Source organism: Calonectris borealis, chromosome 1 (assembly GCF_964195595.1).
Source record: "Calonectris borealis chromosome 1, bCalBor7.hap1.2, whole genome shotgun sequence".
Taxonomy (NCBI): Eukaryota; Metazoa; Chordata; class Aves; order Procellariiformes; family Procellariidae; genus Calonectris; species Calonectris borealis.
Window position 1 is genome coordinate 33,314,048 of NC_134312.1, and position 15,497 is coordinate 33,329,544.

At 43.7% G+C, this 15,497-nt stretch overlaps 1 protein-coding gene across 1 annotated transcript in view; it reads right to left on the reverse strand.

Moving 5' to 3' along the window:
- Positions 1-14,043, reverse strand: part of GXYLT1 (glucoside xylosyltransferase 1) — a 38,107-nt gene extending 24,064 nt beyond the window's left edge. Inside the window, exons 1-2 of the mRNA XM_075147920.1 lie at positions 13,826-14,043; positions 4,518-4,610 (exon numbers count right to left, since the gene is read on the reverse strand). Of these exons, the coding sequence (XP_075004021.1) occupies positions 4,518-4,610; positions 13,826-14,043 (311 nt within the window). The remainder of the gene's footprint in view (positions 1-4,517; positions 4,611-13,825) is intronic.
- Between the last annotated feature and the right edge of the window lie 1,454 nt (positions 14,044-15,497).

The following is a 15,497-nucleotide window of genomic DNA, read 5'->3' on the forward strand; positions in this document are numbered from 1 at the left end:
TGGAGAAACAGGTTGCTCATGGCTTGGATGGGTGTACTCTTCACTGGGCAAAAACTGGCTGGATGGCCAGGCCCAAAGAGTTGTGGTGAATGGAGTTAAATCCAGTTGGCGGCCGGTCACAAGTGGTGTTCCCCAGGGCTCAGTTTTGGGGACAGTTCTGTTTAGTATCTTTATCAATGATCTGGACGAGGGGATCGAGTGCTCCCTCAGTAAGTTTGCAGACGACACCAAGCTGGGCAGGCGTGTTAATCTGCTCGAGGGTAGGAAGGCTCTGCAGAGGGACCTGGACAGGCTGGATCGATGGGCTGAGGCCAATTGTATGAGGTTCAACAAGGCCAAGTGCCGGGTCCTGCACTTTGGCCACAACAACCCCATGCAACGCTACAGGCTTGGGGAAGAGTGGCTGGAAAGCTGCCCAGAGGAAAAGGACCTGGGGGTGCTGGTTGACAGCCGGCTGAACATGAGCCAGCAGTGTGCCCAGGTGGCCAAGGCGGCCAACAGCGTCCTGGCCTGTATCAGAAATAGTGTGGCCAGCAGGAGCAGGGAGGTGATCGTGCCCCTGTACTCGGCACTGGTGAGGCTGCACCTCGAATCCTGTGTTCAGTTTTGGGCCCCTCACTACAAGAAGGACATGGAGGTGCTGGAGCGTGTCCAGAGAAGGGCAATGAAACTGGTGAAGGGTCTGGAGCACAAGTCTTATGAGGAGCGGCTGAGGGAACTGCGGTTATTTAGTCTGGAGAAGAGAAGGCTCAGGAAAGACCTTATCGCGCACTACAACTACCTGAAAGGAGGTTGTAGCGAGGTGGGTGTCGGTCTCTTCTCCCAAGTAACAAGTGATAGGACGAGAGGAAATGGCCTCAAGTTGCGCCAGGGGAGGTTTAGATTGGATATTAGGAAAAATATCTTCACCGAAAGGGTTGCCAAGCATTGGAACAGACTGCCCAGGGTTGAGTCACCATCCCTGGAGGTATTTAAAGGATGTGTAGATGTGGTGCTTAGGTGGACTTGGCAGTGCTAGGTTAGTGGTTGGACTTGATGATCTTAAAGGTCTTTTCCAACCTAAACGATTCTATGATCTTACACTGATAACTTAAAGAGACAAGATCCTTATTATCCATTGTTAGAATCAGCAACTGCTCAGAGCTCATTGATTTCAAATGACATTGAATTAGCCATAGCATAAGTCATATTGAAATCTATATATACACCTCTCTCCTAAAAAATTTCCAGATTCCTCTATAGGCCTCCAACACTTCTATTATACTAACTTGAGTCTTAAAATCCACAGAACATTAGTTGTCACTTCACAAGAACATTAGTTGTCACTTCACGCTTTATGCACTTACAGCTACTCAGAGGAAATGATGTAGCAAGCTGCATTTCAAAAATGTCTATGCCAAGTTCTTTCTCTCATGGATAAACAAATCCCTGTGGTTCTGATATCCAGGAGAAAAAAAGCCAACTGGAATTTCAAGTTAGAAACAGAGAGAAAACAAGCTAAGTTTTTTCAAAGAAAAGACTTAAAAATCCAAAAGCTGAAAGACTACCTTCCAATGTTTGAAAAACTTCACTGGTAAAGGGAAAAGAGACATTCTAACATTGAAATAAATTTTATGAATCTACTATTGGCAAAGAAATTCTGGCTAAATGGTCTGCTACTCTGAACAAACTCATTTGGTTAGTTTACTGAAACAGCAAGAATAGAACTCCAGAATCTCCATTCACAAACTGATTTATAATCTGGATAGTGGTGTTCTCTTTTTATGGATTAAACCAGGCCAAATAGAAGATTCAAGATAAGTGTCAGTGCAGTTCAATGACCAGACTCTGCCATTTCTATTAAAAGCAAACTCATCAGAATTCCCATTATTTTGTTGGCACATCTATAGGCAGTGGAGTTAGCTATCCTAAGACTTCAATTAGATATGCAGCTTTTAAGTTTTTCTCATACCCCTCTCCCTACCCCAGTCTCTTCAGAGTCCAGCTTTATTCTGCACCTCACTACAACAACTGCACTTAACAAGAACACAAAGGCTTAGTCAACCCAGGATCAAATTATTTAGAATAAAACACTATGGTACTCTCACTCCTTTCTATTTCAAAAGATACCCAATTTAGAACCACAATGTTGCCTCTCTACAGAAAAAGCTTTTAAGAGGCTTTATCTTCATGAAGAATCTTGAAGTGGCCCTATACACACAATCTCAGAAAACAAGAGTGCTAGACTTCATTTGCTGTGGTTAATAGACTTGCATGGAATTAAGTTCATTCCTCTTCTTCCATAAATCTGACTACAAACTTGAGAACAATGACCAAGTAACATGTTAAAAGCGTAAGATGATACCAAAGGTCTAAACCCTTCAGCTTCTCAGTGCACCTAGTACAATGCACATATTTTGTTTCAGAGTTAAACAAAATTATAACTCATATACAAAGCTGAAACCGAACTGCAACTATCTTCTGTGTTATTCCAGCACATACCAGGAAATGAGGCTTAGGCAGCAGGTTCAGGTGCTGAGCCATTGTAATTGCTTGCTGCTATCCAAAGAGAGAGCACTTTCTCCTCCTCTCTGCCATCTTCCTCACCTCTTCCCTTACACAAAGTCACTGCACCTCTCTGAAACCAACTAAACTTATTAAACAGACGACAAAATAAATAAAGTTTGGAGGAGAGAAGGGGGCCCCCTCTGAAGTTAGAGCATCTTACTGAGGAATTCAACAAGCACCAGAGTCAGCACAACATATGGGGATTAATTTAATAGTAATATTTTGATAAAATAATCAAACTCAATCTGAAATGATTAATCTGAACACCACATCCCCTTTACACATTTAAGCAGTTTTTTTTCTTTCAGTTTCAAAATGTATAAACATGACATTTTGCAAATATTAGGGGTTCACCATGACAATTAGTTCACCATGAAAGAAACTGCACTCGCCCAGTAATGTCATAATCAATGCATACTTCAACAGACTTGTCTTCATTACCACATATGGCATTCTTAGTAGAATAATACAAGTTACAACTTAAGGTACGTGCAAAGGATCTGCATGGGGTTTCTCCACTTCTGATTCCAAGTTCCCACTTGCCTTAAGTCTGGCAGAAAATCCACAAAGGGAGTTTTCTGCTATTTTAGTGCATTACATTGAATTGTGGAGAGTTCATGGACATCATCACAGTCAATGGGGTCAGAAAACAGTGAGACCCTCTCCTCTCTCAGCACTACACAACTGTTAGACCGGCTCAGATGTCCATGGATGAATGAAGCTTACAACCACATCCTGTCCCTCCACTAAGCATAGGCTAAGCCCCTACGCCCTCCACCACAACAGCATTGACATCTAGTTTACCCCCCTCTGCTAAACTTCATAAAGCTAAACTCCGAAAAGCTAACCTTTAAGGGAAAAAAAAGAGTGAATTGAGTCCATTCAGACAGCTAAATCTGCCAAAGGGAAAGTCAGATGAATCCCTGTGGATTGACACGCTGGCTACCAAGGGCATCGAGAAAGATTCAACAGTCCCAAATTACACGTGCAGTTCACTAACAGACTGAAAGTCAATCTAAGCCATGTCTTTAAGTAACTTCTTGACCACTGATGAGCTTAAAAAGCACTGACAGCACGTAAGGTGAGAGGAATAGAGCCCAGATCTAAAGTCCTTCCCACAATCATAATTTTCAAACATACATTAAGTCTTGTGAAGCTAAACTTTTTTTTTTCATTGGCTTCCCTAGAAATAGTCACTCTTCAGACTAAGAGGAAGAGAGAATCATATCAAAGGATGATCAGTAAAATTTTAAATATAAGAAAAATTGACTTAAAACTTTAGTTACATACTGAGGAGAACTATGCAGTTTAGAGAACATATCTGTCAAGTAGCTTAAGGCTTCTTCCATTTCTTTTCAAGCTACTTCCGTAATCTGACAGCCTAAAGCACCTGTACAACCACATCAAAACATTTAAACTTACTGTTAAAGATGCTAATTTAAGGACACAGTCTATGCTTTAACATACTGTATCTTAAAGCACATTCTAAAATGGTTGTTTCAGTGCTTTTGGATGAAGTATCCTCCTCAAATTCTATAAAACATGTAAGTTGAATAAAAAACTCCAAACTTAACTACTAAGCATATCAGCATAAGTTTTTATGCAAGTTACATCATGGGTATTATTTATCAAAAATAATTAATTCATCAGTAACTTCTCAGACTATATTCAGATAGACTTTTTACTGAATATAGCAATATATTCAGTAAATATATTAGCAAATCTCTATTTAATGAAGCAACATAACTGAAAAAATCTACTCTGTGTAATAACACTTGAGTCTACAATTTTAAAAACATAATAGAACAGGAGAAAGCCCAGCTAAAGTCAACCATAATATAAGCAGGTGAAATGCATGTGAAGCAATCAAAATATTTTGCTTTGTCACCTTGCTAAATAGCCAAAAATACTTATCAGCTACACCTGTCTGCAATCAAATAATAAAAGTACTATTTAATAATAGATCCTACCTAAAAGCAGCTTCCCAAAAGCAGTTCATTCCACAAACATCAGAGGGCAGCATCCAATAGGAATTCCAGAAAGATACAGACAAATTCTTACACCTAACAGGACAAGACAAAAATAATCTATATAAATGTTACTGATTTTATGGCAAAGTTAAATGGATTATTTTCTAGCTCAAACATAACTTGAATAGTTAATTACCTGGCAGAAGACTGGCTATGTAATGGAACTTGGATAATACAAAAGAGGAGGTATTAGGTGCCAACCAGGAGGATTCTTTTAAGGAAGAATGGTCCCCATCCTTCAGCCTTTCCTCTCTGTGTATTTTCAGAGTGAGAAAACACAGACAGGCTGGGATTTCTAAGGGTCATTCTATGTTCTTGGCTTAGTATAAGTCCATAGGTAATAGAGTGAATGGCAACACTTACTGCTGGAAAGAACTCCTTCACCTTTGCAATACCTTTGTCTATTTCAAGCAGAGGAGCAAGTAGAACATTTCATTTTCAAAGTTACATTGTCCATTTAAACACAATCCCTATTCATCCATGACTCTACTCAGAGCAAACCTGCAAAGCTGATTTTTAACAAAAAACAGGGCTTTGCAGCACCAACAAATTCCATTGTTTCATAACGAAAGGTTAATGCAATACAGAAATTATCACCACATCTGCCAAGTTTTCCTTCTCCATACTAACGACAAAACTAATAATTTATTGACTCGTGCTACACTAACAACTAACAAAGCAGGTTTTACTAGTCCACCACTACATTTTATGCAACAGTAATAAGGAAATATTTAAAAAGAGCGCTAGACAGAAGTGTCTTTTCAAAGGTTCTGGTGAAGAAATCAACACCAAGATTTAAAATCTTAAATGAGCAAATAGAATATTGCAAAGCAAGGGGTATACTCTTGAGTGACCTCCTCCGCTCCCTCTTCCTGCCCTGGTGACACTAAAGTGTTTATCCTCCTTTGAAAGTTGGTATCTGTGAAAGAAAGACATGTGCAAGAAGAAAACCCGTACAAAAACTTGATGATAAAAAGGTATTTAAGGACTACAGCTCAGAACTCTACTGGAAGTTGGCTTTGAAAGTTTGAAATGAATCAGCATCATCTTGGTAGGGTTATCTGGTATCTGTAAAGGCCAATGTTTTGTGGATACCAGATCTAATAGATTAATGTAGCATTGTCCCAGTTTCGGCTGGGATAGGGTTAAATTTCTTCCTAGTGCTGTGTTTTGGATTTAGTATGAGGAGAATGTTGATAACACACTGATGTTTTCAGTTGTTGCTAAGTGCCCTCCTAGTCCAAGGACAGCTCCCGTGCCTACTGACTGAGCTAGGTACACAAGATGGGAGGGAACATAATCAGGACAGCCAGCCCAGCTGGCTAATGGGGTATTCCATACCATGTGACATCATACTCAGTATATGAACGGTAGGCATGATCCAGGAAGTACCGATCGCTACTTGGTTATCGGTCAGCGCGGGTGGTGAGCAATTGTATTGTGTATCACTCATTTTGTATATTCTATTATTATTTATTATCATTATTTTCCCTTTTCTGTTCTATTAAACTGTCTTTATCTCAACCCACGAGTTTTCTCACTCTTACCCTTCCAATTCTCTCCCCGTCCCACTGGGGGGGGCGGGGGGAGTGAGTGAGCGGCTGCGTGGTATTTGGCTGCCTGCCAGGTTAAACCACGACAAGCATCAAAAATGGCAAGCTGTATAATTTCTTCTTTTGTCAACACTTGAGAAAAATGACCTGATAAACACACTGTTTCACAAAGCCTCATTAAGTGTTAGGGGGTGGAGCAGTTCTCTGGTAGAGATCGCAGGAAATCCTCATATCCTGTAGATACATGTATTTGCAAGAATTAATCAAGTAATTCTATCTCATGACTTAAGAATGGTCTCCACAAATAAATATCCACGTACAAAAAAGAATAATGTAGATTGTGACTGGGATACCTGCACTCCTTTCGGGAAAGTAAATGGTATAAACCCACAAGTTCTCTCTGCCAGATTCTTTCTTACCTTAATCTTTGTGGCTTTTGAAGTTTCTTAAAAACTTCAAGGCACATTAAGACCTTGTGCTTATCTGAAGAACAATCTTTACCATCTCCACGCTGTACCTTTTTGAAGTAACTGTCTCTCATTACTTCCAGGATAAATTAATAGACTATCTCTCAAAAACAGTTTTCTGGTTTGGAAGATTATTATCTTATTATCATTATTACAGGGGATTCCTCTTCCAGCTGTCAAGAGCTGTTTTTTTCTTAGCTGCCTTGAGCTACTATCCTATCCAGACTACCAAGGCAAGAGGTAAGCTTGAATTAATGCCTAAGTCATTTCTCTGACACATTAGGCCTTTCCAATATCCCATTTAGCACGATGACAAGGTTGTCAACCTTGGATTTGGTTCATAAATTTCATGTTGGAAACAAAAATGTTACTAGGATACTTATGTATGTAAATTACCTAATGTCAGACTAAGACATTTTTCCCTGCCATATTCCATAAAGCTTTCGCATACAAAGGATCAAGAGACTGGAATCATCGGACAGCATTTTCTTCTTGTTATTCACAATAAGATCATTCAAAATGCACTCATGAAGATTTTTTTTTTACCTGAAATAAAACCTGAGAAAAGCTTAGGCTACAAGTAAGTGCCACAAGTGCTTTACAAAGCTAGGGAGATGCACTGTATCTGTTCATCAAACAGGCACAGTCATTGTTACCTGAGCGAGGTTACTAGTCAGACAGGAATAGTCACCTTCAGCATTAGGGAGGGATATTTTGCTCACATCTATTACAGGTTATGTGATTAAAGGCTACTCTCCAGAAATAGAAACAAGAAAATAATGTCAGGTGAAGGAAACCCAGCAATCTAACCCAAGCACATGGAGCACCCTGACCCAGCCCCAATGCAGGAGAGCAGTCAGCCCATGGGCCAGGCAGAAGATCCACCAGATGAGACAACAGCAGAGGCTCTCCAGACCACCTCACTGACTGCCTGCAGGGGTGTGGGGCTCACTGTGGGATCAAGGTGGACTGGGGAGGAATGAGAATGCAAAAACAGAGAGAAGATGATAAAAGGGTCCAATCACGTGTAAGCAGGTTGCCAGTCAGTATGACTGGCCATGTTGTGTGCCTGATCACCACTCTCCTTATTAAACTCAATTTCTATTTTCCTGGGTGAAGGGGGGGCTCCATTCCATGTGCATGTGCATGCACAGAAGTCCAAGTGCCAGCAAATGAAAAGGTGGCTGCAGATCATAGGCACCCATGAGCCTGCCATGCCAGAAACTGGAGAGACGTGTGTGCACATAGCATGTGGGTGTGCTTGTTGGCGCACATAATCACTAGCAAGTATCAAGCCAGACTAGCCCGCAAGTAGAGCAAGAGGCTTTGGAGCCAGGTATCAGACAGGCCATAAGGCTGGGCCAGACTCTTGCAGGGATCAGAAGGTCTGAGCTTCTGAAAGAATCTCTCTCTTAACCTAGCCACAAGCGACTAGGGTCTGAGGGGTGGCTACTGGAGGGACCAGAAGGTCCAAGCCAGCCACCAGAGAGGCTCTGGAGTTTGACGGTTGGCTAATGTTAAGGCCATAGGTCTGGACCAGCTACCCAAAAGACCCATTTGCATGAGGCGGTCCCACAGCCAGCTGCCACACAGGCTAAGGCCAGTAACTGGAAGGATCCATAGTGTATGCATCTGTGCATGTATGTGCATGTCTAAGAGGGTCTGAGTACCAGCAACTGAAGTGGGGCTGCAAGCCTCATGGGCTAGCATGCCCAGGCCAGCAACAGGGGAGACCAGAGGATCAGGAGCCAGTCCTGGATAGACTGAGTGTCTAAGGCCAGTTACTGGAGGGATCCATACTGTATACATTAATGTATTTTTCACTAGAAGCCTTTCACCCTGATCAGCCAGAGAAGGGAACAGGATCAGGCCGCTTGTGTTGTTTGTGGTTGTGCATGCACTGTTTTCTCTGTATTGATCTCTGTGGCCAGCCATGTAAGCACTGTGGGCATGTGTGCCCATTGGGAATAAATGCTTAGCTTCACTACTGGCTGGACCCAGGGACACGGAACTGCAGCACCCTCGCCTCCATCACACTACTGGGTTGGACAACTCCTAACACCAACCACTGTCAAAAATACAAAAACAAAGAAATACAAAGTTCTAAAAATCATTGGTATGATAGACAAGCATTCTCAAAGATCTGTGTGCCAGTTCAAGGTATCTCTCCCTTAGGCAACCAGCCATTTAATAATCACCTTTACCAGGTAATTTAGCTTCCACACAACTGGATAGTAAAAATTTTAGTTTTGCAGACATAGCAAAGGTGATATTGTGACCTGAAAAGAAGAATCCTTTTCAGAATTAAAGGACAATTTTAAATTTGTGTGCAAAATACGTAGCAACGCACAAGTCGCATTTATGAAGACTGAGGCCCTGTGCTCAGGCAAGTCAAGTTTTAACCATAAGGAAACCCCCAACAATCAGTGGTAAAAAAAAAAAAAAAAGTCCTTTTGTTAAGGGCACTGGTAGGCTTACTGTTAATGGAGATCATAGCTTTCAAGTATACTTTTCAGTCCATGTGGCATGCTACTGTAACTTCAGAGCACATTTAGCGGTATGTCCAAATCGTGAGGGTTGCAGTCAACTAGCTTCAGTCATGACTATTGCCTTCCTGTTAGTACTGCATTAACAACCCAAATCTAATCAACTGCAAGAATCAACTAACAGAGCCAGACTGGTGTCTCTCCTACAGCATAACCCACAACATGCAGCAAAACAGGAAGGATGTTCCTGTTTTAGTTCCTTCCTGCTCATAATCACATGAATAAAAATTTGGGAAGATAAGAGATGCTCAACTCCCAAATGCACTGAGAATTTCCGATTCTTCTGAATAGCTTTTCCTGAACATTTGCAGCAATATCACAAATTTGTCACAATGTATTTTGTAAGAGAAGCAATGGCTTTATTAGCTAGGAGACAGCAGACGTAACGTGAATGTCTGACACAGGACAAACTTTTTTAACTAGAAAAATCTTGATAACGTTTCATTAATTTACAACATTTCTATGTAAAATAACATTTGCTAGTCAACTTAACTGCTTGATAAATTCAGCAGATTTTTTAAAAATGAAGTTTCAACTTCAAATTGTTCAATGTTTCATCCTTTTAAAAGTTTTACTCATATTTTGAAATGCTCAGGCAGTTTCTAGGCCGATTTCTTAAGGCACGAGAGTACCTGAGAAGCATTCTGGTGAAACTGCTGGTTAAGTTCTGACACAGATGAAAACAGCTGCATACAGTGCAAGGAAAGAATGAACTAGCTATTACAACCACCCTCCTCTGCTGTCTAAGCTTGTGGGTAAACTTCCTACACTTTTCCATGCACTATAATCCACTTAACTCTCCCTTTGCCAGGATAGTTAGAGAGCAAGAGACAGATACAGTCAGATACCAGTGTCACAAAACAAAACAGTATGGCTGGCTGCACGAAAATGCTAAACTACAGCATAATGGAAAAATGTTTCATTTTAATAAGGTCAAATTCCTTGACCTCACTGAATTCACGGAACTGACGACAGACTGATTCCTGCTCTACTTCTCAAACTTGCCATTAGGATAGAACTTTTCTTGGACCTGAATAGAAAGATGAACATTACCTGCCTAACTGAAGTGGCAATATTGATAAAATTAACTGAAGATTCACTTCTCATAAGCACAGTCTGCCAGTTAACTGGTCTGAAAGCATGTGGAGAAAGACTGACTTGAAAGGATACTCCACAGACAGCAGATTATAGTACTATTAAATGACATACATGTAGCAAATATGCATTTATTCACTCTTACGTTTTTTTCATTTTTTCACAGCCTTCTTCCTCATCCATAAATCACACTAGCAAACGAAAAAAGGCTGACTACATATACTGCCTTTGTATCTTCTGGAAGTAGACACTTCAGTATTTTCTTTTTTTCAAGTTCAGATCTATTGCTGATTTAGCTCTTATATATGACAGCACTGACTATTCATTACTACTTTTCTCACTGGAATGAATAATCAGGAGGACAATTTACCTTCAACGTTAATCTTTTTCACAGCTAAAACCCAACCTTAGGATTTAGCTAATAAATTCTTGAAATGTTTTTCAGCTATTTATATCAAGTTTCAAGATACAAGCCTTTAGTTTCTAGTCATCTTGTTCCTCAGGCTACTGTAGCCTTTGAAACAAACAACTCCTTACCGAAGTGATTACCCAACAAGCTCCCCTGAATTACTATGTTTATTGGAGGATCTTGCCTCAACCTGTAATTCTAGTTTCAATATGGTACTTCATTTTAATTAAACACTTTCTACTTAAAAGCATCATCACTATTGCAAAATTCTTCCAGGTGTGGTATGCTTAAGCTTTATTTAAAGCTTGCAGTTTTCATGTTTGCATGTTTCTGAAAACTACCAGAAATCTCGACTTCCCCCCCCCCATCACAGAGTATGAGATATTTCTGCCCTTACGTCATCTACTAAACTAGATTATTCAGGCAAAGAAAACCCTTCTTGGCTAAAGAGTAGAGGAAATCACTGCTGAGTGCATAAATGCCTTCAGAGGGCAGTAACATTTGCTTTGCCAGACTGTATTTTAAAGCTATCAGTGACAACAGCTGAAGCAACCCATTACTGAAAGTTACTATTAACGCATATGAAATGTTAAACTTCAAGAAGGATTAGAAGGATATCTGAACACAATTTACTCTATAAGGTTATGAACCCTTTAGGATATTACATGATCACAAGATAGTCAGAAGTGGGCATAAAAACAGCTATGTGGATATCACGCTCAGTCTCCGCTAAAGATATAGCTGAAGTATAAAAACTGAAAAACACCAATACATACATCTTGGTGAATGTATCAACTACATAAGAGAATGTAACACAATTTAATACTTCAGAATAATTGAAATATACATCTAAAGAAACATTCAGTGGGGCATTTCTTAACTGCCACAGGACAGATTTTTTCCTTAAACAAAAGCCTTTTAGGGATCGTTCTAGGGGACTGGACTCACACCTGAGTTTTGCACATGCTGTTTGCACAAACAGCATATAAAACTTCAATAATTTACAACAGGATGATGTTCATCCTGAGCCTTCAGTTTGACATCACTTTACAGGTAAAGAATTTCCACACAGGTGTCAAACACACTGATTTTGCAAGGAGATATGTCCCCACGAATCTGGATGCACAAGGAATTATTTACAGCGCTTAAGACCTTTGGAAAATAACTTTCTCAGTTTGTAAATCTTTTCCACATTGCAACATAGGTCAGATTTATATCTCATTCCACCTCACTCCAGCAAGCAAGAAGCTTCTTGCACCTTGCTGGGGTTCTCCCCCACCAGTATCTTTGACTTAAAAACTACATTTTAATACAAATACTAAAAAAGAAAAAAGTACAGTTTAAAATAAACTGGGTTCTTCTTTTGCTAACCAGGAGCATGATGCACCTGAAAGTAATTTCAATGTTTACTAAAACAAGTTATTTAGATTATCATCTTTTACCCAACTAAAGTTTTCTTCATGTAAATTGCATATTTTCTTTAGTAAAACAAATACCATACATATGATTTTTTCCTCACATTTCTATTTAAAACTGATTTATTAAACCAATGAAACCTTACAAAAACTGTTAAAGTTAACTCTTATTCCAGTTATCATGTTCTTTAAGAACTAGTAGATTTCACCTTCTCACAATGAGTTTTTAATCATGAACTAGAAGTGAGGAACAAGCATCCCCACGTTTTTTCAAGTCATAATCTGCATTAATGGGAACTAAAGCAAAATCATAGGGGGAAAAAAAAAAACACATTCTCTAAAGTACTTACACCAGTGAAAAGCTAGGTTTCACATCTCAGCTGACTCCACCCCTAGCAACTCAGAATGCTGTTTCATGATATTTTAAGATGATTAAGTCAGAGCTTCTGTCATCTTGCCATCCTCCACAACTCCTTTGCACCAGCACAACACTTTCGTAATTACACGATGAGCCAATTCAGAGCGCTGAGCTGGCCAAACACCAGGTAGTTTTCAGGCCAGTCAACATGCCAGATCAACTCACTTGCCTGATCAGAGGAGCACAAGCAGTGTAAGGTGTGGGGGGTGCCAGAGCGTGTGCGCCACTGGGAAGGAGGGACAGTCGCCAAACCATCAGACTGACATTGCTTTAAACTGCTCTGGAATCTAAGCAGAGTTAGAGGTAGGCTGGCCCAGAAAGGCCTCGTCCTAATTTCTCCTCCAGCTTTAGTAACGGATTTCTTGTCACCTCTTTTTTCCTAGTATTAGCCTTCTGGTAGCCACATGTGAACAGGATCATGAAACCAATCTAAAGGAAAACTAGTACTTTTTTCATTCCATAATCTCACTCACTGCTTGACCACATAAAAATTTCTGCTGACGGGAGACAGGCAACAGAAATATGCAGCTATGCAGAGTGTGAGCTGCTCGGATTTACATCCCTTTAACTGCAAAACTGAACTCACAGTTCCCTGTGAGAAGACTGGCTTTCTTAATAAATATTTTTGCTTAAATAAAGTTATATTTGATAATCATAAAGTCATCAAGTTTCAGAACTGAGTAACACCCTGAAAGTATCTTGGAAGAAGAAAACGCACCCTCCTTGCTTCATCTACCCTATTCCAACACGGAAGCAGCCCGATTTTAACGCGGGACGACTGCGACGCCGCCGGCCAGCTCCCGAAGCAGGACACCAGTTTCCTCCAGTTTTGATGTCGCCCTGCCTTGCAGCGTACGCGCTCGCAGACCGGGCACGGCCGGCGGGCAGCGCAGCCTCTCCCGCCGCGGGGACGCGCACGGGGGCCGGCTTCGGCCACCGGCTGGCCTGCAACACCACTTTTTAAAGTTTTCTTTGTTTGCTTGTTTGTAAGGCTTTTTCAACCTCTGTGCCCCGGTAACCGGCCCGCGGGACGCCGGAGCTGCTCGGGAAGGAGCACACAGCGGCACCACCACCCCCGCTCCCTCCCAAACAGCTTTCCCGGCCCCGCGCCGCGGCGGCAGCCTCGCCCCCGCCCCGCCGCCCAAGCGGTGCCGGCTGGCACCGAGCAGCCGGGGGCGCCCGCGGCCCCCGCGGGGGGCGAGGGCGGGCGCCGAGCCCCGCTCCGCCCGCGGGAGGGCGGCCAGCGCGCTCCCGCGCCTCCCCGGCCCTCCCCGCAGGAATGCGGGGGGAACCACCGCCCGCGCCCCCGCCTCCCCCGCCCGGCCTCGGCCCCCGCACCCCGTACCTGCCGGCCCCCGCCTCGCCTCGGCCCGCGCTCCCCGCCGCCGCCCGGCCGCCGTCTGCCTGCCGCCGGGCGCCGGGTGCGGCGGAGTCTCGGGCCTGCCGCTCCCGGCCGCCGCCGGGCTCCTGCTCCAGGGAGAGGGCCAGCTGGCTGAAACCGTAGAGCAGCGAGCAGAGGCCGCAGCCCAGGCACAGCAGCGCCACCCGCGCAAACCGCCGCATCCTCCCGCGCCGGCCCCGGCAGCGGCGCCAGGCGGCGGCCGGGGCCCAACCGGCAGCGCGAGCCCCAACGGACGCGGCGGCGGCGGCGCGAGCCGCGGCATGCGAGGGGCGGGGCCGAGCAGGGGCGGGGCGGGACTGGGCGGGCAGGGGCGGGGCGAGCCCTGAGGCGGCCAGAGGGAGTCAGGTGCCGGGCGGCGGCGGGAGGCCGGGCCGGGCCTCTGGGGGCGGGGCGGTGTTGTAGTGGCGGCTACAAATCCCCGTTTAATTGCCCCAAACGTGAAAAAAGCTGAAAGTCCCCTTTCACCACTGCAAAGAGCCCAGGGGCAGGCAGCGAGCCCGGGGGCGGCGCCGCCGCCGCTCTGCTCCCCTCAGGGGTGCCGGCTGGGCCCGGTCCCCTGGGGAGGGCCCGGGAGACGCTGCCTGCCTCCACCGGGCCCCTGTGGTCAGCCCGGTTTGCCGCTCGCTCAGACCTGCGGAAAACGCGTCCCTGGGAAGAAGTCGAGAGAAGAAATGTCCTAGGCATATGCAGTGACCGGTCCTGACAAACTAGAAGTCCGCAGGCTCGTGTCTCGCCTTGTCTTCGTTACGGGCAAAAGTGAGGCTAAAGTCGCCTGAAAACGACACTTTTTTCCCCACACAAGTTTCCTGTTGTGGTATCTCCGACTTTCCCGTGTAAAAGCTTCACAACTGCCTCTTCACAACGACATTCCCTCACGTGCGTTAGGCAGCTGGGGTTACACAGGCATCCTTTCTCCTTGTAGAGACACAATCTGAGCATGCAAATCGTTTTGGACTCCCGCCCCCTTCCCTCCTCCGACCTTGGCACGAAGAGCTGACTGCACAGCACCCTGGCCCGGGGAGCAGGTCCCAGCGGGGCCCTGGGCCCGGCAGATGCTGGGTCGGAGAAGGTTGGTGAACTGGGCCTGAAGGATTCATTTGTGGTCACTAGCAAAGAGAGGGTTATCTTGGCTCACCAAGTCATGCTTCTGGAGAACAAGAAGTAGGTCTGGGAAGCGGCACACTGGGGAGGAGAAATAATAGGCATGTATCCTGCAAGACAGGGGGAATGTTGGTTGGGTTTCAGCTGAATCTAATACACATCATATCCCCTCTGTCTGGCCCAGTCTGCTGAGCAAAGGCCTAACAGCCTAACCCACTATTGCGAAGGTAAGTGTTTTAAAGTCATCAGTCAGTGCTGCTCCCTCAGCTCCTGACATTGGTTTAAAAAAAGACAGATTTAAATAGTTCTGCTTGCTTTTTCGTCCTTATGGTGCATTTGACTCACATTTTCTTTACGGACTGGACTTTTTTAAAATAAGTGATGACATCCCCACTTAATCGCATGAATTCAGGACGCTGCATTTTAAGGAAAATGCCAATATGATTTACAATAAAGCTTAAAAAACCAGTTCTATTGTAGATTCTGGGGCCTGAGGGTGTATGTCATATCTGAA